The following is a 20,830-nucleotide window of genomic DNA, read 5'->3' as shown; positions in this document are numbered from 1 at the left end:
TGTCCCTTAAACAGAAGTTTTCCACAGGTACTTGGTATCATTGTTTCATCTCATATCATATAAAGTACTTCATTCATGGTTCTGATGAGGTCGCTCATAATTAACCCCAAGAAAACCCCGGGTTGACTGAGCTAGTTGATAACCAGCTTTGAAGTACTGGTTATCTGCACAGCCACTGTAAGATTCAGTGAAGCTAGGTAATGAAATATCCTGGGTATGTTGAACTTGCTTCGTAGTACAGGCCTCGGGGGTCCTGTCCAAAGCTGTGTTCAACTTGTTTGATAACAAGATAAACAAATATACAATGCATTGTATGTGCCCCCTCACAAAAATTAAATGGCCATTATATTGATTTGTTCTAGTGCCGTGTCAGAACATATATGTGTAACAAATATAGAGTTATATGCAACGATTTCCCCGCAGCTGCATCTCCCCATTGAGAGATCCTGTGCGCAGTAACGCACAAGGCACAACAGCCTAACTTCATTGATTATTTAAATCTCCGACACACCAACAGGAGTGGTCAGGAATTTGAATTAATGTTCTGTGTTCTTCTACACATCCAGTAGGTCAGCTGTCACACACACACAGTCCATGTTCATACTGTTTGGAGTAAAGTAGCTGTCCTCCTGATAAATCCTGGGCTCCATTATGTTGAGCAGCACAGCAAAACTAATAACTGTAGTTCTGTTAATTCACATGAAAACGGAAAAACAAAATAATGTGTTTCTTTATACTGTTATCAAACAAGTTGAACACAGGAGGCAGCAATTCAATTCTCATGCCTACTCTGCCGGATAACAGAGGATGTCAGTTGAGTAGGCAGTCGTTCAGCGTGGCCCAGGACACATTGCATTTACACTGCTAAATGAATGTGGCCACATGTAGCCCAGACCACCCCTGAATGTCGTCTGAGTGATCGGATCTCAATGCGTCCTCAGTGCGTCTTGGGTGCATTCACACCTGTACTTAGAGCTGTCCACTTGTGATTGGATCACCCGAGACACATTAATGCTAGGTATAAGCAGGGTCTTTGTTACATATCATTTACATATCACTGGCATAGACCACCTCCACCAACCTATCGTCCCTTGCACCGCCAAATACAGAACAAAGAGGAAGGTTAATTAAGTGAGTGCAACAATGGTGAGGAGAAGTTTCATTTCATGTTGCAAACAAACAGTAAATGATTGTACTCGGCTCTTACTTTCGGACAATACAGGAGCCGTTGTGTTTGAGTCAACACTAACAAGGTTATGTGCTTTGTGTTTGATTATGAGACCATTTTATTTTCTCATTAAGAAAAACACTCGACTCCATCGCCCCCTTAAAAAAGAAGATAATAAAACATAAGAGGTTAGCTCCATGGTATAACTCCCAAACCTGCAAATTAAAGCAAACATCGCGAAAATTGGAAAGGATTTGGCATTCCACCAAAGTAGAAGAATCTCACTTAGTCTGGCAAGATAGTCTTAAAACATATAGGAAGGCCCTCTGTAATGCTAGAGCCGCCTATTACTCATCATTAATAGAAGAAAATAAAAACAGCCCTAGGTTCCTTCTCAGCACTTTGGCCAGGCTGACAAAGAGTCATAACTCTACTGATCCATGTATTCCTATAGCTCTCAGTAGTAATGACTTTATGAGCTTCTTTAATGATAAAATTCTAACTATTAGGGACAAAATTAACCACCTCCTGCCCTCAACAGGCACCGTTCTCTCCCCAAACACAGGCACCTTAGAAACAGCTGTAAATCCTGACATATATTTGGACTGTTTTTCTCAGATCAGAAGTGGAAATAATTATTTTAACAAAATTATTATAGTATATCTCTTTTTTTTAAATCACACTTGCATACATGGGTAATTTTTGACATTTTGATCTTTATTCAAAAAGTAAGAAATTAAAAATGAAAATAAGGATTAGTGGTGATCAAAGACAAGTTAATTGAGCAATACCTCAAAATAATATTTTGACCCATGTTGTGCATCGAAGACTTAAAGGAACTGTTTTGGTCCAGGTTAAAGGACACCTGTTTGCATGCACATTTGTCTATAAAATGCAGACAAAAACTAGCTAGATTTCTGCCTTTTCCACCAACACTCAATTACACTATGCAGCAAGAGCACGAAAGATTTAGTCTTTGGTGTGGAACCCAGACAGTCAACATTCGGGAAATGGACCTCACAATTGCTAATGTAGCAAGAATATTTAAGGTTTGTACTAATTATATTTTGTATTAACGGTACTGTAATTACATGACAATGTATCACTTAAACATGAAAATGGTGAGAGTATATAGACTAATTAATAAACAAAAATCATTTGAGGACCTAATTGATTTATTGCGAAAAAAAATGTAATGAACTGAACGTTATCATATTTTCCGATGCTTCCATTAATAGGTTACAATATTGTTAGGGTTGATCTTGGGCCTTAACCTCTTGAATTAGCCAGCTGAGTGCAGTTAAACCATATGTGAGAAAGGCCTAGTCTATAACATTAATGTGTTGAAGATTGTCCAATTCTTCACTGACCAATTTTTGATAAATAAAAAAAGCATACACTATTACTAAAATATAAATTGATGACAGACACCACGCTGACTTGATGGATGATGGAGTTGTGCCAAAATTTGACTCCCTGCTGGAATTCGACTCCCCCTCGCACGTAGTGGGGCAAGGGTGCTTTGTAGGCAGGTAGAGAACCTGGTTTTTGTGGTTGAGCAGATTTAATGTGAAAAGTGGCCAAAGGGGAATCAAATGTAATATTGCTACCTCCTGTAGTGTTGTGTTTCACAACATAGATGTTTGAGTCTATGACTGAATTGGCTTCATACATTATGTAATATTTAGGACACATACAGCAGTTTCACTGCATTGTGCAATATTTTGAACATGAGAACATTGCATAAAATGCAGTACTCTTGAAGTATAACTGCACTGTACTGTACTTGCAATAATAGTAGCCTCACTTATTGATAGATTGAATTATGTTTTTGCTCTAAGCCTTGCCTGGTTGTGTGTGCACATTAATGGCATAAACAAAAATCTAAATTTGCCAGTGATTATCTTGTCTTTATATTATTTCTGCAAAGATGAGCAATAGTAAAGTTTGGTTCAACTTTGGATTTTATAGCTCCCTGGCCACTTGATCTGCCTTTTTTGATTTTATTTCTCGAGTATATGTGTGTAATAAGCATTGAATGCTTAATAATGGTGTAACAAGCAATATTTTTTCCTGTCCCTACTTACAACACTGGCCACATGTCAAGCAGTGTAAACTCCCTGTACAACATGCCCCATCATATAACAATGCATCTGAGGATATGTATTATTATTCTGTGATGCTGTTTAGGTAGCTCTTCACCTCTCTGGGGAACATACTTTAAAAATTGACATGAAATAAAAAATGCCTTTTTAACCCTTTTAGATCACATCCCCAGTCATATTGTGCACCTATTTAACGATAAAGGCCAAATTAAATACGAAAAATTAATTTCTTATGTACGCTTGAACCAACCAATTTCAACCAATAATATCATGACATCCACCTATCAATCAGTCTTCAACTTTTAGTTAGCCACCCACTTTTCAATGTTCAAATCAAATTCCTCCTAACGATATGTCCCTCCTGTCTATCCTGTTTCACTTGGAAATATGTCACGATACGGTAGTTATGTACACTCAAAATGCTGTTTCGTCTGGACTTTCAGAGCTAGTGGGACTGTGAGGAATGTGTATGTGTACAGGAGTGAAGGAGAGGAAAGTTAGTTTGGCAGTGGGACCAAGTGTGAGGTGTGTCCGTGTGTGTGTGTGTGTGTGAGAGAGAGAGAATATGGGAAAAATATCAAACTTAAAAACCTTGTCATCCTTGTACTTTAAGCTGATTCCATCCAGCATTTACTTGATTACAGACAGTGGGGATGTTGTGTTGCCCGGCCACACTGGCTACATTGATGGTGTTTGTGTAGGCTGCAGATGTGAGATCTGTGGGGATGAGGATGGCCCTACCTTTCAACCACCTGCAGGTAGGGCTGCGATAAATGATTATTTTCATTGCTGATTAATCAGTTGATTATTTTCTTGATTAACTGATCAGTTATTAGTTAGTCAGTTGTTTGGTCTATTAAATGTCTGAAAATGGCGAAAAATGTAGTTGGCAATTAATTTAATAGTTGACATCTAATGGATTAATGGATTAATGGTTTCAGCTCAGACAGTCCAGAATGGCAATGCCTTTTCAGTTCCAGACAAGTCATGCAGCTTCCACTGGCCATGCTGGACCTCCGACCCCACGTCCAGCGAGATTTTTTACAAGGTATGAAACCAAAGAATATTAAAAAAAATTGGCCGAAAAAGATTTATTACAAGGGTATCAATGCAGTATGTATAGCTTGTTTCTTATATAACCCCAAAAAGTTTCTTAAGAATGTCCCCATCAAGCAGCTGGGACTTCAAATCCCAGCTGGGCCTTTTCCAACTATGGCAGGAGGTCCACAGTTATATGGGCTTAGGTTGGACTAATGGTGCATTCAGTGAACCCCATAAACTTGTAAACTAGTAGCATTACCAGTTTACTGTAAGTTACACCAGAATGTGTAACGTGGTCACTCTTTTTTTAAAGGCATCTCACTTTTTTCCCACATTTAAAAAAAAAACATTTAGGTACTTTTTTTCACCATACACACACACCACACTGAAGAGGTACTTTTTTTGGTCAGATTTCCTTATTACCCCAGTCTCCTAGAGGATGAGACCAAAAAAAAATTGGAGGAGGTGTTGCTGACTGCAGAGGAGCTGCCAGCGGGACTTGGGGCAATATGCTAGGGACAACAAAGTGTCCATTGTGGTCTTGACAGAGGCACAAATCACCCCTGTCAAGGACACATTCAAATGTGTCGTATGCATAGGTTTGTAGCTACATATTAAATCTATTGCATAAATCCTGTTTGCAAATACACTTTTTAGGTTTGGTAACAGACTTTGAACAAACGAACCCCCAGTTCTATACAGGAAGGATGGAAGCCAAATGCATGTCTCCTCCAATACATACAGCAACAGCAGCCTACCACTTTCCCCCCCACAAAATGTTGTAAATATGTTACTAATATGGTCTTGGACAGTTGGAATAATACTAGTGAACATCTACTACTGCCCCCTGTAGCCACAAACAAGAGAAAATAGTTAGTCCCACCCCCAAATCTGTGACATCATGAAAGTGTAATCTGTGGAGTTTCTCTCATACATTCTGTTTGATGTTTTACACCCGAGTAATGAGCTACATCTTCTATTTCAGATATGTAAGCATAACCGTAAAATGAAGCTCATTAGAGTGCAGAGGCTCAAACAAATATTGAAATCCCGGAAAGACACTGGGGAGTTTGTGGCAGCTCCCTTAAAGATGACTTGACTTAAATAGATTTACAAATTTATTTATAAAAACATTACACTAGTTCCGGTTGGCAAAGGTCACTGTAGCCAGTGCTTTGTACGGAAATGTTGATCTGCATAGCAGGCTTTCCTTATGTGCAGATAGTTGGTGATTTCTTTGGTCTAGAAATTACCAACCTTACAAAAGACAAATGCAAAAGATGAATGCAAATCCATTCTAGGCCTATACATGCACACAACTGTGCATGTATAGGCCTAGAGTTAAACCTAAGAAAGGCACTTTAGCTAGATGAGATGCTTTTTACTCACAATAATGCTCACCAGGTTTCACAGCTAAGTACGTAACAAAGAGATAAATAATAAGTCAGGCTGCATTTAAAAATTTAATATAATTAATTAATTAAACTTAACTTAATTGGCATCAAGTATAAGACAACTGACCGATACCATCATCATTCAAGAGAATTTGCTCAAGGGTGAAAGACTGTAATGGTTTCTGCCTACAGATAACAAATAACCGATACCCCTTGCCGGTGTGGATAAGGCACCAACAGATGGCTTTACCTCTGACCTAGGCATCGAAGGGGGGTTCCCAAAATCTACACGCAAGACCATCCAAGCCTTGCTTAGAGAACCAGATTCAGCCTGGCTTCTATAATCACCAGCTGTCACTGAACCTTTACCAATGGGCCAATGTAGTCAGGAATTCCTAACAGCCTGGCTTACAACGAAGTGTATTGGTGCAAATAGGTGTTTGAGGTTTTAAAGTACTCCAAGTGGCCTTTTAACAGGTCATCTTTGGATGAGGCCCACTCTGACGGTTGAGGGCACTCGCTCAGTTTTATAGGGCAGCTTCAGAGCCCTGGCCCTTACAGTTTAGCCAATTAAATCCATTATAAATATATACAAATATACAGCAGCATGTTGACCTCAGTCATTAAATCTCAACCATTACCAATCTGTTTTTCAAAAAACACTACTAGTTATCCTTAACAAATTTCATCATAATTTTTAATCTAAATGAATTTAAAACTAATGTCAGCCTATCCCAAGGGAGGCGTCTTTGCTTAACTGGGAGACTTCAGAGATGGGCACAAGTCAGGAACTTTGGTCAGAGTGTGTAAAAATACAAACCAGTTTTTTTAGGTTTTACAAAATAAGTAATATAAGATGCAAAAAGTAAAATACAAAAACTTGAACAAAAGGTTAAAAAGCAAAAAGCTAAAAGACTAAAGAGAGTCTCAAAGAGATCTTTTTCCTTAGGGCTTTTTGAGGCAAAAGGAGGTCCGGCTAAAAGAAAAGGGAACTCTGAGTCTCTCTTGGCCTTTCTTTTTATAATTCTACAACTTCCTCCTATTTGTATTACCACATATCGTCTATCTCCAAGACATCTATCAGTTACATGCTGATATTACATGACTTTACACAAAATAGTGACATTTTCTTTAACTATCTCTTACAACAGACTACATGGAACTTTTGAACAACTTCCTTTTTACATTTGAGATTAAAATCTAGGGTTATCTGCTAAGTGCAGAAAACCACAGCTTCTCCTTTGCCTCAGGTTATCTGACGGTTTTGATGTTTGCTTGTGTTTGTTTAGTCATTCCTGATGGTTCAGATCTAGTTCAGTACAAGTTGCACAAATTGTGTAAATTCCCCACAAATGGTGCAAGACATTTAACTATGTTGAATTTGTCACCAATTAATATTAAATAAAATAGTCAGAAGTAGGCTTGAGTAGAGTTTGTCTCGACCACATATAGTGGAACTTTCAGCAAGACTTTTACAGTTTTGCAGCCAACATGAAACTAAAACAATGAAGAGCAGCCTAGAAATGGAGCCAGTTGCCGCTGCTGAGTACAAGGACATTACTGGAAATAAAGTCTACCCCTGCAAATTTGTGATTAACCCCCATGCCCCACACCTGGGTGCCTCACCAGACAGAAAGTGCGGGACTTTAGTGCAGCACCAGCCTATGGACTTCTGGAAATCAAGTGTCCAGACAAGGACAGTTTCAGACTGTGACTGTGCATACTTGTACTGCAAGGCTGGTGTCACCTATGTTCTGAAGACCATCCATGAGTACTACTTCCAGATGGTTGGACATATGGGTATCACTGGTATGATATGGTGTGATTTCTTTTTCAGGTGCAAACAGGACCATCATCTGGGGCTTGTCTACTTCAACCCTGAACAATGGAAGAACATGAAATCCAAACTTGACATTTTCTCTAAAAAGAATCTATGAAATGAAACACAAGAGTCCATGTTTAATGAAATCGTTCTTTATTTTTCATGTTTGTGACAATTGACGTTTTATATGGTCTTGAATAATCATTTAGTCAGTCTACCAAATGTAGTTTCTTTGCAGTCGATATAAAATACAGAAAATATCTATAGAATTCATGTAATTTCTGTTTATTGAAATACAGCTGGCTCAAATATAACTTCCACTGTGTATAATAAAAAAATAGATGAATAAATAAATACAAACTGTAAAACAGCCCATCAGTGTAATTCATTCTACCCCTTGGGGTGGATTTTAGTATAATTTCCTATTTTAAATCTCAAACCTGTCCATAAAGAGACCTAATAAACATTCATTGGTCAAGTGAGTGATGAAGTTACACCACTGGTCAGAGTATTACATCTTTGCACAAAAGTAATTTCATTCACCAAAGAAAGTCTGATTTAAATACTATAGAGGTTTTTCATGTTTATAGTCTTGTTTCCTTAAAGCAGCTGCTGATGTTCAAAAGAAAATGCACCTGTATTTCCCAGAAAATATTTAGTTGAGGCCTAAATATATACATGATGTCTCTCTTGGAATCCACACAGACATTTTAGTCTATCAGGATGCAAAAAATGAATTAATTCCACTAACATTTCAATAAACTGTCAAGGTTTGCAGGTATATTGATGCAAGTAAATACACAAGAATTAAAGAGTCTACAGTGCAACATTTTTTTTAAGATGAATTTAAATAAAGTTTCTGTTTTGGCACGAACTTTCTCCTTAACAACAACACTTTAACTTGAAACAGCAGAAGTGGGCTGCAGCTGTTATGCAGTGTGAAACAGAGAGCACAGGGGGCAGCATAATGCCATGATTATTTCCAAACATGAAGAATACAGTATTTCTCACTTTTGGATTTGGTTTTCGGCCTAAATTTCAATGAGCAAAGACAAACTTTACACTTTCAGTGGATGAATGTGCAAACAGCCTGCCAGTGTCAAATTCTGCACATACATCAGTCTGCACAGTGAAGTACAAATACTTTAGACTGTGCATAAAATGCTGAGGGGCTGTAAATTTGAAATGACAGATACAGGAAGTGGCAACACTCGGCTGAGGCACTAGTACTCTTTAGAACAGAGGGCCTTGGAGGTTACTTAAGAGGCCACAAACAGTCCACAGTTGGTTAAAAGAGCCCACTTGTGTCATGGGTAAGACAATTAAATATGTGATACTCAGGAAGTCTGTCCAAGTTACACAGACCCTGCTTACAGTTAACTGTGACACATTGAAGCGCAATGCAAAGTCCTGTTCAGAAAAACCTTGCCTCAGATGACAAAGAAAAAGGAAAAAGGGTTCTTATCACCACCTTGGAATCTTCAAAGGAGGAACTGCTTTTCTTGATGCTGTGCCATTAATTCTGCTTGATCATTGATGGTCTTGTAAGCTTCCTTAAGTTGCTCCTCCAGTGGCAGGGGCAGTTCAGCATAATCATGATCAGGGTGTAGAGGGGCAATCTCTTCAATGGAAGTAAAAGAGAAGGAAAATATTGAGGGACACATTTTTAGGAGAGCACAATTGAAACTAGTGATCAATCTCTAATCTGAGGTTATTCACATGTAAAACAATGCTTTTCTCTTAAAGTGATAATTCAGTAAGGTCCAAAAGTCCCATTGGGAAAGTGGTATATACATGTTTAAGACAAATTATGAATATTGAGAGGAACTAAAAAGTGTTAAAGTCTCCCTCCACTCAAAAAGGTTTTGCTTCTTGTTCCTACAGGTGCATGTTTGAGTTTCACTGCAGAATGATGTGTGCAGAGTTTCACACTAGAAGGCTGTTCTCATATTCATCTGCTGAAAGTGGAAAGTTCCTAAGTTTTGTGTGATTAATTTAATCATTCTTTTAATTTATATAGGAGTCAATTTTTTTTTGCTATTAATATTCTTTTTATTTTATCCTTAGTTGTGTCACACCTTGTGAAGTCAGTTTAGATATAAGCGCTACAAAATAATCATTGATTACATTACTACTGATGATGGTTTACAGTCCATTTATGGTTAATTGTGAGAGTGGAAATGAGGCTTGTGCACGTCCACCAAGTTTCACAATGACTGAGATTTATAAAACAGAACCATGCGTATGCACAGCTTTATAAATCTGATGAAAAGAATGTATATGCATATATCTGGCTTTGTGCGTACACAGTTTTAGTCATGAATCTACACAGAGTTTTATGCATCTGGCCCCTTGTGTCCAACAGGTGAACTTCTGAACTGCAATATATTTGCAATTTTATAGATTCTGGAATTTTTAATGAGGTAGAAGTAGAGTGAGATGTCCATTTAAGGATTTTAACAAGATAATTTAACTTTTTGTGGAAAAAAATACACCAGAAACAAATTATTATTCAAAATAGAGATATTGGATCATTGAAACATATCTATGTAGTACTAACCAGGGCAAGAACAGATTATGGTATGGCTCAGCGGCCAAGACTGTGCTATCAGACCTGGATGTTATTCAGGCTCCAATGTGTGCTCTTTAAGCTGAGGCAGGGGCACTGTGGCTCTGTAGGAAACATCTGATGGCCAACTACTGGATAGATCTAAGGGGACACAAAGATAGTCATTTAAGTAAGAGAATCTTCTCCCAGCAAAGAGGTTTGCTGGGAGAAGGAAAAAGTACAAAAAACAAGTTTTGGATGAGTAGGTAAGGATGTAGCAGGGGGTTAGTAAGAGAACATCAGATTATTTGAGTGTTTATGCTAGTGAGTTTATTGCAGTACTGTTAGCATTAGACAAGGTGGAAGAAGTGTCAGCAGGCAAAAATACTGTCTGTGTACATCTGTAGTGACTCTGTGTCAGCACTGTCAAGCATTAAATCAGGATCAGGCAGTAATGACCAAGACATATTACATGAGCTGTTATTTACTAATTCAAGGTTAGCCAGTCAGGAGAAAAACAAAGTTCATGTCGGTATGAGTGCACTCAGGAATCCCGGACAAGCTAGCAAAGGAGGCGATAATGAGAGAATAGATATTAATATTACACTTTCAAAATCAAAGGGGAAAGCATAGTTTGGAGGGAATAAACAACGGCAACAACATTGGGACAGCGCAACAAAAGGTAGACGCATGAAATACAAAATACAGTAGGAGTGATACGAAAGAGTGGAATAAACACTAAAGAGCAAGTAATTATTAGTGGATTAAGACTTGGTCACAGCAAGGTGAATAGTATACTTTTTCTAATAGGAAAACGCCCAACTGGTCATTGCAATCAGTGTCAGGAAAAAGACAGTGGAGCACGTCCTGATTTCATCCTCTGACAACAGCCCTCCTTACAGGCCTCATACAGCCATCAGTCCATTCAAACAAAGTTGGCACAACAGCACCCTTCTTCAACTTTCGCATGCCAACCAGGATCTTCAGGAAAGAGTCTTTTGTGAAGTGATCTAAACATACTTTTGTGTCCCCGTGGATATGTAACGTTACATGTAAAATTGATGTATCAGTTACTGTTTTATAGCTATGTGCTTAACGTAGCCTAACTTAGCAATGGTCATCATAAACAGGCAAGGGCCCCGTCTTGTTTTCATTCTATTTTAAGACCAGGCTAGGCACGGGAGAACGTTAAGTAACCAGTCTAGTCTAAAGAGCTGTGACGTGCTTAACATTACCTCCGGATCAGCCCTTCCCTCGTCTTAACGTTAAAATGTGAGAAGGACAGGACTACGTATCTGGCTAAGCTAGCTAGCTCTATGCTAACGTCCGCCTAATTAGCTTGTCAGTTAGTCTGGCTAGCTAACGTTAGTATGGCTAGCCTAATTCACGCCGTCAATAACCTGACTAACATCTTACCTTGAACGCACTCCATATTGATTTGACTTAATTGCTTTTTTGTGAAGGACAGAGTGCCGTAATTATGAAGCCTTTATTCTGTAAATGTGACAGGAAGTGTTTTTCTGTTTCCGGGTACGAAACGTTTATTCTGTGCTAGCCATAGTTGGAGTGCTGGTAGGGAACAGATTTCTCGTCATAATGTCCCGTGGTGAATTATAACACTATGTGAACCAACGTGGCGCCAGGTATGTAACTAAGTGATGCTAAATAATGTTGATGTAGCTAAAGGTGTACATTCGCTGTGTAGTTACATTGGCTTGCAGTAACCCTGCTGTGCCTGTCTGTCTTTAACCTAACAAGCTACATAACTACACTCCTTGCTGATAACTGAACTTAACGTTAGACATATCTTATCCGCAACTGAGCGATGTAGGGCGGGTGTAGATGCGCCGTATGGGGAAAAGTAGGTGCTAAGTAGTGTAGCGATAGTTTGCTCAATGGCAAGGCGTCGCGGAGAAGTCGGACACCGCTCCTTCGCCAGTGGGGTGTTCCAACGCTCTCTACGCGATCTTCATCAGTCCAGCCCGACGGGGCCACACTTATGGCAAGTTGTTTTAACATTTAATGTCTAGAATGGATATATATCGCAGATATCCATAATTCAGTTCTTCCTAGCCAAAATGAACATTAAGATATACATAATGAAATTGTTCCTATTAACAGTTGACCTTTCAGATATCCACAACGCAATACACATGAATGGCAAAAGTGACGTCATTTGTATTGTATTTATTTATCGGGATAGTGTACAGTGTTTAACATAAATGATGCACTGTAGATTTAGCTTCAAGCTAATTTTCATCTGCAGCCCTTACAATTAAAACATATAACAGCGCAAAAACAAACAGTACAAAGCAAAAAAACACACAGGACACATTATACAAAATTCAGAATACAAAGCTATGAAGAACGATGTTGTGGTTAGAAATAATGTTATTGTGGATATCTGAAATGTTCATTTTGACTAGGAAGAATTGAATTACAGATATCTGCAATAGCCAGTCTAGCTATTAAATGTTAAAATGCCCACTTATACTTACTTATACTTTTTAAGGATTTTTAGATATCTTACATTTTATTTTTTGACTAGTATAATCCAAGTTGTAGATATACTATTTCTACTAGTAAGAATGTTATTGTGGTTATCATTAACCACCATTCTGACTAGTGAGAATACAATTTTGACTTGGAGAAATGCTATTGTGGATATCTATTACAGGAGTGTGGTTTGAGTAAATGTTAAAACGGCTTGCCATACACGTTGCATTTCCTACACATTGCCTAAATATATTCGCACTATACATAACCTTTGTCAATATGGCAATATTCATTATAGGCTTATATTACATATTGTATTATGCCTAATAGACTTGAATGGTGTGTGAGAGTTGACAAACAAGCAGATTGGTTCTTAAAATTTATTAGAACATTCAACAATTAAACAATCAACAAATGAAACACATAGCCTAAACGAATCAAACTGTATTGTTTGAATCAATCAATCACAGATAGATAGATAGATAGATAGATAGATAGATAGATAGATAGATAGATAAATGTGTCCAACAGGACTAAATCATCAATGATAAATTAAAAGAATTTAATGCCTCCTTGGGTGCAGTCTGTCACTTGCCAGGTGGAGCTACTCCTGAATCATCTTCTCTGCCTCTGTCTCTGAGCACATCAAGTTCCCATTGCGCACTGCTGATGCTGTGAATATAATGATTTTTAGGTAATTTTTAACTGCAATGTCATATATCTTTGAGTGGCCACTGTAAATAGTTTTCACTGTGAAGTTGTTACAGTCCAGCAGACAGCGGTAATGCAACATTTATGGATGCCAACCACCATAAAACAAAACAGAAGAATTAAAGCTGCAAGCAGTGATGATCGGGCCCTGGCTCCTTCACGCATGTCGGAGTGTGCACAGTCTAACTATGTTGTAGTTGAACTGCTGTTATTGCAGAGCAACACAATACAGCAATACATTTACTAGAGGGCAGCTGACATGGATATACATTTTCATAAATATTGGACATTGCATATAGGAGATAATTATCACTTCCTTTGTCCACTATGTGGCACTAGAGAACACCCACTAATCATACGTCATGTTGCTGTATAACATATGTAGACCACACCATGTAATTTTCACGTAATGATGTTTGTTACGAAAGACCGACTTCCTTTTGTCAGTAGGTGGCGCTATGACTATGACTCAATACTGACATGTGGATGTGTTCAGGCCTGGACTCTTATCAAGCATGAGAAATCTGGGGCAGATTGGACAATGTAAAGCCAAGTTACAACAACTTCCTGTTTAATTCCTCAAATATGTTTTGGGCAAACTTGTCTGGCATGCCACGCCAAGGGTGTTCCATGAAAACTAAAAAGCTTGGCAAAGGTGTTTAGATGTATCGTACCAAATTTGAAGTTGCTTGGGTTAAATCTCTAGAAGGAGTATGTTTAAATACAACACCTGTTAATGGCTTCAACTTGTGAAAAAAATGCAAAGTAGATTCAAAATGGCTGACTTCCTGTTTGACTTAGGGTATGACTCCAAGTGGCTTTTTTTTAAAGTCTTGAAGTGGTACAGCTGCCTACCAAACTTTGTAAATCTACATCATAATTAAAGGTGGGGGCATTGACTTTAAAAATTTTCTATGGGGTGCCCTCGAGCCATTTTGTGACACCCATGCCCAAGACCCATATGAGATATCACCACTTTTGATGCATGTGCAAAGTTTCGTGAGTTTTAGAGCACCCCTAGTACCTCAAAAATGCTTAAAGTAATTACGAGGAGCTATAGAGCCGATGTGCCTCACCCAAGCCCAATTGTGATACTAATGGCAATACTTACTAATTCTAACATAGATGCAAAGTTTCATGAGTTTTCGCGCATCCTTAAGGTCTCTCACATGTCTTTGTAAAATGAAAACTGACACTCAAAACCAAAATGGCTGACTTCTTGTTGGATGAAAAAATATGTATTATGTCGATAATGATGAGAGCAATGAACCCAGTGAATTTTACGGATATCAAAGGAACTTTGGTCCAAAATGGCCCTGCGTTTTGGGGCGCTCTGGAGCCCACTGGCCACGCCCAAGCCCAATCACCACAGAACTTCGCAATTTTCGCCAGTTCTGACGTGTGTGCCAATTTTCATGAGTTTTCGAGTGTCCCAAGCCTCTCACAACTGTGATGGCGTGGGGGAATAATAATAATTAAAGTTGCAAGCAGTGATGAATGGGCCCTCGCACCACACGTATCGGAGGGAGCGGAAGCCGTGGTTGTCAGGATCATTGGACACTGTGTGAATGGGTTAAATATTATTTCTGGAGTGCAGTACGTGGTGGTGGATATGACTTATTAGACTTTGTGTATACATTTGATGAGCTAAGTCTCATTTCGGCCTCAATTTCTGTTGCATGTAGGCAGTACTACATAAGTGAAACATTAATGCAGCAATACATTACCAGAGGGCAACTGACATGTATATACATTTTCATGAATATTGGACATTCCATGTATCATCTCCTGTGTCCACTATGTTGCACTAGAGAACACCCACTAATTATACTTTATCTTGCTGTATATCATATGCAGACCACACCATGTAAATTTCATTTAAATCAGATGATGTTTGTCACGTAAGGCTAATTTCCTGTTGTCAGTAGGTGACCCTATGAATATGACTAAATATTGACTTGTAGATGTGTTCAGGTCTGGACTCTTATCAAACATGAGAAATCTGGGGCAGATTGGACAATGTAAAGTGGAGTCACAACAACTTCCTCTTTAATGCCCCAAACATGTTTTGGGTTAGGGTTAGGGCAAAATTTACTGGTATGCCACACCAAGGGTGTTCCATGAAAACTAAAAAGCTTCACAAATTACCATCACAAAGGGTTTAGATGTGACCTGCCAAATTTGAAGTTGCTTGGGTTAAATCTCTGGGAGGAGTTTGTTAAAATACATCACCTGTCAGTGGCTTCACTTGGTGGAAAAAAAAATGCACAATTTATTCAAAATGGGCTTCCTGTTGAACTTAGGGTATGGCTCCAAGAGGCTTTTTTTTTTACATATGGAGATGGTACATCTGCCCAACAAATTTCATAAATCTATGTCAAAATTAAAGGTGGGGGCTTTGACTTTGAAATTTTCTAGGGGGCTTGGCCCTTGAGCCATTTTGCCACACCCATGCCCAAGACCTATATCCAATATCAAGCTACACAACTTCTCATGCATGTGCAAAGAGTCACATCGAAAAAAATTTTTGAGTATGAGCTTCCCGAGACTTCATTCGCAATACTCATGTAGGATATGTGTTTGTATGATTTAAAATGAAGGAGCTATCTCAATTCAAATGTAACCATCATCTGTCTTTTTAACAAGAAGATTAATAGTTCAGATTACATTTGAGTCTGAGACTATTAGACAGCACTCTCTGCGCTTTTATTTGATTTATTCAAAAACCATGAGACATATTTTAATGGAAGTAACACTGGATGAGAGGACAAGTTTGTCTACATTTTTTGTATAAATTATGCTTGTTGACTGGAAGCTGTGGGAGTAAAGTGATAATGTGTTGAAGATTTCTGATAAAATCTTCAGGCCTGTACTTACAGTGCGTGATGTCAGGAGTGACATCACGCACTCTGGGTCTGAACCAAGCGGCAACCTCTTGGGCTGTAAAATGTAGCCAATGCAGAAGTGCCAAAATCTGCACTTCCTTGAATGGCCACTTGAGGCTGACTCCAAGTGAGTCATTCCCATAGACCCATATGTTAAAATGCCCAACTTTACTGCAGAAATAAACATGTTTACAGCCTGGTACAAAAAACGGTTTGGTCTCTATAGATAATTTCCCCTTTCATGACAACTGAAGGGGGGGGGATTTTTTTTACAACTCACCTGTTCAAGCTTTATTAAGCCGTAAAGTTATGCATAATGATGCATGGCTGCTTTGAGTGACAGGTCCGCCAGCTGCTAGGTGGCTTGTTTCAGTCATTCAGCCTGCCTCTTTGCCCATTTTTGATTGGCTGGAAGTTAGGCAGTGTCACACACTGCCAAGATGGCGATGGCCGGAGTGGCTCGCTTTGAGCTTCAAAACCGCTCTTCAGAAACCAATGGGTGATGTCATGGTAACTATGTCCATATTTTTATACAGTCTATGGTCTGAACATTCCGTGCAATACACACTAATGTAAGAACCTGAAAAGGGCTGAAAATTTCATGAAACTTGAACTGTGATTGTGTGAGAACCATGAAAGATGTCAAAAAGATGAATACAATTTTAGTAGTTGAAAGTCATGTGACCTGTTTAAAGTTGAAATGAAGTCTAGCTGAAAGTATGTGGAAGTAGTTGAAGTTGAAAGTGGACTGGGTTGAAGAGGATTTGAACATTCCGTTCGTTCATTTGAATGGAGCAAAATCGCTGAAAAACGTTGGAATATTGAATTAAGTTTCTACGTTGAAAAATGTGGAAGGAGATAGGTGCCAAAAAAGCGGTTGTGAATGCTTTCCAGCATTCACAACAATTATTCAGCAAGAGTGGTTAGAAGTGTGTGACTTGAGGCTTCACGTATTGCAACAGGGAGTGCTAAGAGAGAGTTAATTTAACTTCTCTGAAGAAATTATCTTTTAATTTTATCATTATTCGACATCAACTCTTGATCACACAGCCATGTTATGCCTTACTGTTGAGTTGTTTCATCATGGTAGAGGTGTCATCTCAGTAGGTTCAGCGTTCAGCGTTGTTTGGTGTAGGTGTTTGGCAGTGAAAGAGCCAGGATCAGGTTTTGGACTGTGGGCATGGTTGTTGAAAACCGTTAAGAAGGAGTCAAGCCATTCCAGGCTGCTCTGAAAGAGGATTCAGGCTTTGGTTGGCTTATAGTAATTTGAGTTGAATGCCGAATAAAGTTTAATCTGACTACACTCAAATCTTAAGCAAAATACTTAGTGTTTACTTCAAAATTAAATTAGGGCACATGAAATACGAGACTTAATGTTACAAATAAAACAAAACAAACAAACTGGTTTCAACAAAAGATTAAATATGCATATACTTGGTTGAAAAACAAATCAAAGAGACGGCTTAAGAATTAATTTTTCTAGAGTTCTGGAGCCTAGCTCAACTACTTCAGTTAAGCTTTCCTTTTTATAATTTGCTTAAAAAAGGGCAGAGTTTGGGGTGTGTTTAAAAGTTTTTGCACCGAATTGTTGATGAATATTCAATTTCTTTGTTCCCAGTAGTAATGCCACGGTGAGGAAATTTACCCACTGAGTAATAAACTCGTGACCACACCGGTATTACCGGTTACACCAGACATTTTACACAATAAGATATTCGTCAATGACGCTCATCCGTAGAGCGCTTACTTTGATCTTTAACATTAGCTTTTTAGTTTAGCTCTTGCCCTTATTTAAGAGTTAGAGACGGCGGGCTTCAGGCTGCTGCCAGCGGGTCATCCTCCATGTATAGCCATGCTGCGGAGCACACAGATGGGGACGATCCAGAGGACAATGGCCGCTTAGATCCATAACCGGAGCAACTCACCTGCCATCCGGAGAGAGACACAACGAGAGCAGACTGAGTAGGCAGAGAGCCTGAGAGCTGCTGCCGAAAACAAGCACCAAGATCCAGAGACATGAGAGCGGCTGCTTGCTAATAGCTAGTGTCACGTTTATTTACAGCAGAAACAGATGTCTCACTCTGCTACTTTTTGCTGCGACTTTGCTGCTGCTGCAGACGCTCCTGGAGCAGACAGTCAGTTTATAATTGTAGCATCCGTCGTCTGACTAAGTATTGATAACACGCTTGATACTTTACAAATTGGAGGGTTTTTTTTTATGAATGTGGGAGCTGATATGTGAAAATGAAATAAATGGGCTTGTTTCTATAGAAAAAAGCAAAACTTTTTGGAGAAGTCTGAGTTTTTACATGCAAAGTTTATTTTGAAAATCTTTTAAAAAGACTGAATTTTACAATATTGACTTATTATTGACTTAACTTACTAAAGTTTTGAGCTGTAGCTAGTATAGGGGAGACCAGGGACAGTTGTAACATGGGATGGTTGTAACACCTTGAATTCCCTCAATCAGAAACAAGCTACAGTGATTACACTCACTCTGCACATGCTCAGTTAGATTGTCTTCTTGCTTACAAAAAAGGAGCCACATTTGAAACTGAATCTTGAAGCAAAGGTGTTTTTTTGAGGTAAAAGTTTTTCTATCAGATGTATTTTTTTGGATACTGTCCTGAGATCTGATCACTTAAATCTAATTTAAGTGAGAGTTCCGTTCCATCAATACGGCTTATATGAGTCCCAGCTCAGTAACCATGGTAACGTAGTCAGCAGAACTAGCCTGCTCCATGGCGGGCTAACGGTCAAGCTTAACTCAGCTGCATGTCAAAGAATGTCCGACAGACGGAAACAGACTCTCAAAAGACGGTTCCATCAAGTGTCTTTTCACACTCACAACCCTTTTATTTAAAAGCTTAGCATTTATAATTTAAGAAATAAAAGTGTGGCAGCGTTATTTTGAAGTTATTTATTTATTCATTCACCAATTTTGTTCAAGCCGTGAAGACAAAAAGAAAATTAAATAAAGTCCAAACTATGACCTTCTGCTGTGTTTAAATGTATACAGTGGTAACTGCTTATAGTGATTATAGTTACAGTGATCAGCTGCTTATATGGATCAAAAAGCTCTGAGACAGAATCATTCTTATACAATATTTATGCTGTTTAAATAAGTCACCTATAAATCAAGTAGTCCGCCTACAGTATTCATTTTGGGTCTCTTCATACATGACAACATATGGAAAAACATTTTAAACTATGTAAATCTATTTTTGTACTTTACTCCTATGATAAGCGGCTGCTGCTGTGTGAACACTGAAATCATGACAGAGGCAGAAAGTCATTTTCTCTCAATGACAAACATAGTCTCCCCGAAACTTATGACAATGGGGGGATTTAAGTAAATTTCACCGCTTTCCCAGCTTCAAAAATGTGCACACTGCGTTTGAAACAGCTAAATTGTATTTTGAGACAGTCATTAAAATCTGTATCTTTATATTCATGTAGGCTAATAAATATAACCATGTCAATTAGATGGTATTCTGCATTTTAAAAACCTAAAGGTCTATATAAACTAGATAGATAGATAGAAAGATAGATAGCTAGATAGCAAATTAAATGTAAAATGTCATAAAATTAAATTGTAAGTTAATCATAATCAGTTGCTAATAGTCAGTGGAAACGTGTTTGCTTACAGCATGCTAAATATCAGAAAGAGGAAGACAGACAGGGGAGTCCCAAACCTTTGCTGGAGAGGGCTTCAGATGGCATAAAACAGAGCAAATCAGTCAGGACAGTGGCCAAATCATACAGCATTTGCAATGTGACCCTATACTGAATGTTGTCCTCAAACTAATCCATTTTGATTGATTGATTTTGATTTTGTTTGTTCTACTCATTAAATAATTTTCTTGCATTATAATTTGATGGCTTCCCCTCTTTTTTTGTCATGTAGTGTGAATAAAGGTATTCATTATTTAAAAAAAAGAAAAGAAAAGTCACAATAACATGAATGATAAATAATCGTTTTCCTTTTGAGTATTTGATTGATTAATTGATTGACATGTTACAACCGTCCCTGGCATGTGTTACAACTGTCCCAGTGTACAGGGACAGTTGTAACAGTGGAGTGATTATTTAAATCAGTTTTGCAACCTGTATTTCATGAAACCACTTAAATACATTGTTTCAGTAGTTGACACATTGCAGTTTATAATAGAGCAAATAGACTGTTCCAGTTCCAATGGTTTTTGATTTATTGGGAAAATTGCGAAAAGTGTTACAACTGTCCTTGGTCTCCCCTACTCATTTGTGTCCTCTCCCACCTTTGTTTTCCATTTCAGATGTATAGCACTATGGATCGGAGCGGTAGCAGTACTATCTCCTACAGTGTTCCAGTGGTGGTGATATGCCTTGCTGCTTTGCTCCTCAGCAACATATTGATCTACCTGTATCTGGACTCTGTGTATCAGACTAATGAACAGCTGCTGTCTTCTCATGTAAGCTGTACGCCTCGAAACTTTAAAATGACGACCATGAAAAATTGCACCCCCTGGCTTCAATGTTCACAGATAAATGCCGAAGTACACAAGCTGAAGCTCATCGGCCAGGGAGCAGTTAAGAAGGTAGATGATGTTTTACACTGAATGTTTTTTTAGTTTATTGTGTGAACTGAATTAAAGGGAAAGGGTGAATTATAAGTAACAGA

The 20,830-nt window shown here is 38.4% G+C and overlaps 1 protein-coding gene and 1 long non-coding RNA gene across 2 annotated transcripts in view; one reads left to right on the top strand and one right to left on the bottom strand.

The window, feature by feature from the left end:
- Positions 1–7,660: 7,660 nt before the first annotated feature.
- LOC137170478 (uncharacterized) lies at positions 7,661–11,586 on the bottom strand. The gene is made up of 3 exons (XR_010924613.1): positions 11,495–11,586; positions 10,091–10,240; positions 7,661–9,151 (listed from the first exon to the last, which is right to left on the bottom strand). It is a non-coding gene; the product is annotated as an uncharacterized lncRNA (long non-coding RNA).
- The window catches only part of pomk (protein O-mannose kinase), a 27,332-nt gene continuing 18,073 nt past the window's right edge, over positions 11,572–20,830 (top strand). Inside the window, exons 1-2 of the mRNA XM_067573902.1 lie at positions 11,572–11,721; positions 20,466–20,747. Of these exons, the coding sequence (XP_067430003.1) occupies positions 20,466–20,747 (282 nt within the window). The 5' untranslated portion in view covers positions 11,572–11,721. The remainder of the gene's footprint in view (positions 11,722–20,465; positions 20,748–20,830) is intronic.

Source organism: Thunnus thynnus, chromosome 19 (genome assembly GCF_963924715.1).
Source record: "Thunnus thynnus chromosome 19, fThuThy2.1, whole genome shotgun sequence".
NCBI lineage: Eukaryota > Metazoa > Chordata > Actinopteri > Scombriformes > Scombridae > Thunnus > Thunnus thynnus.
This window is presented reverse-complemented; position numbering and strand designations above follow the sequence as displayed.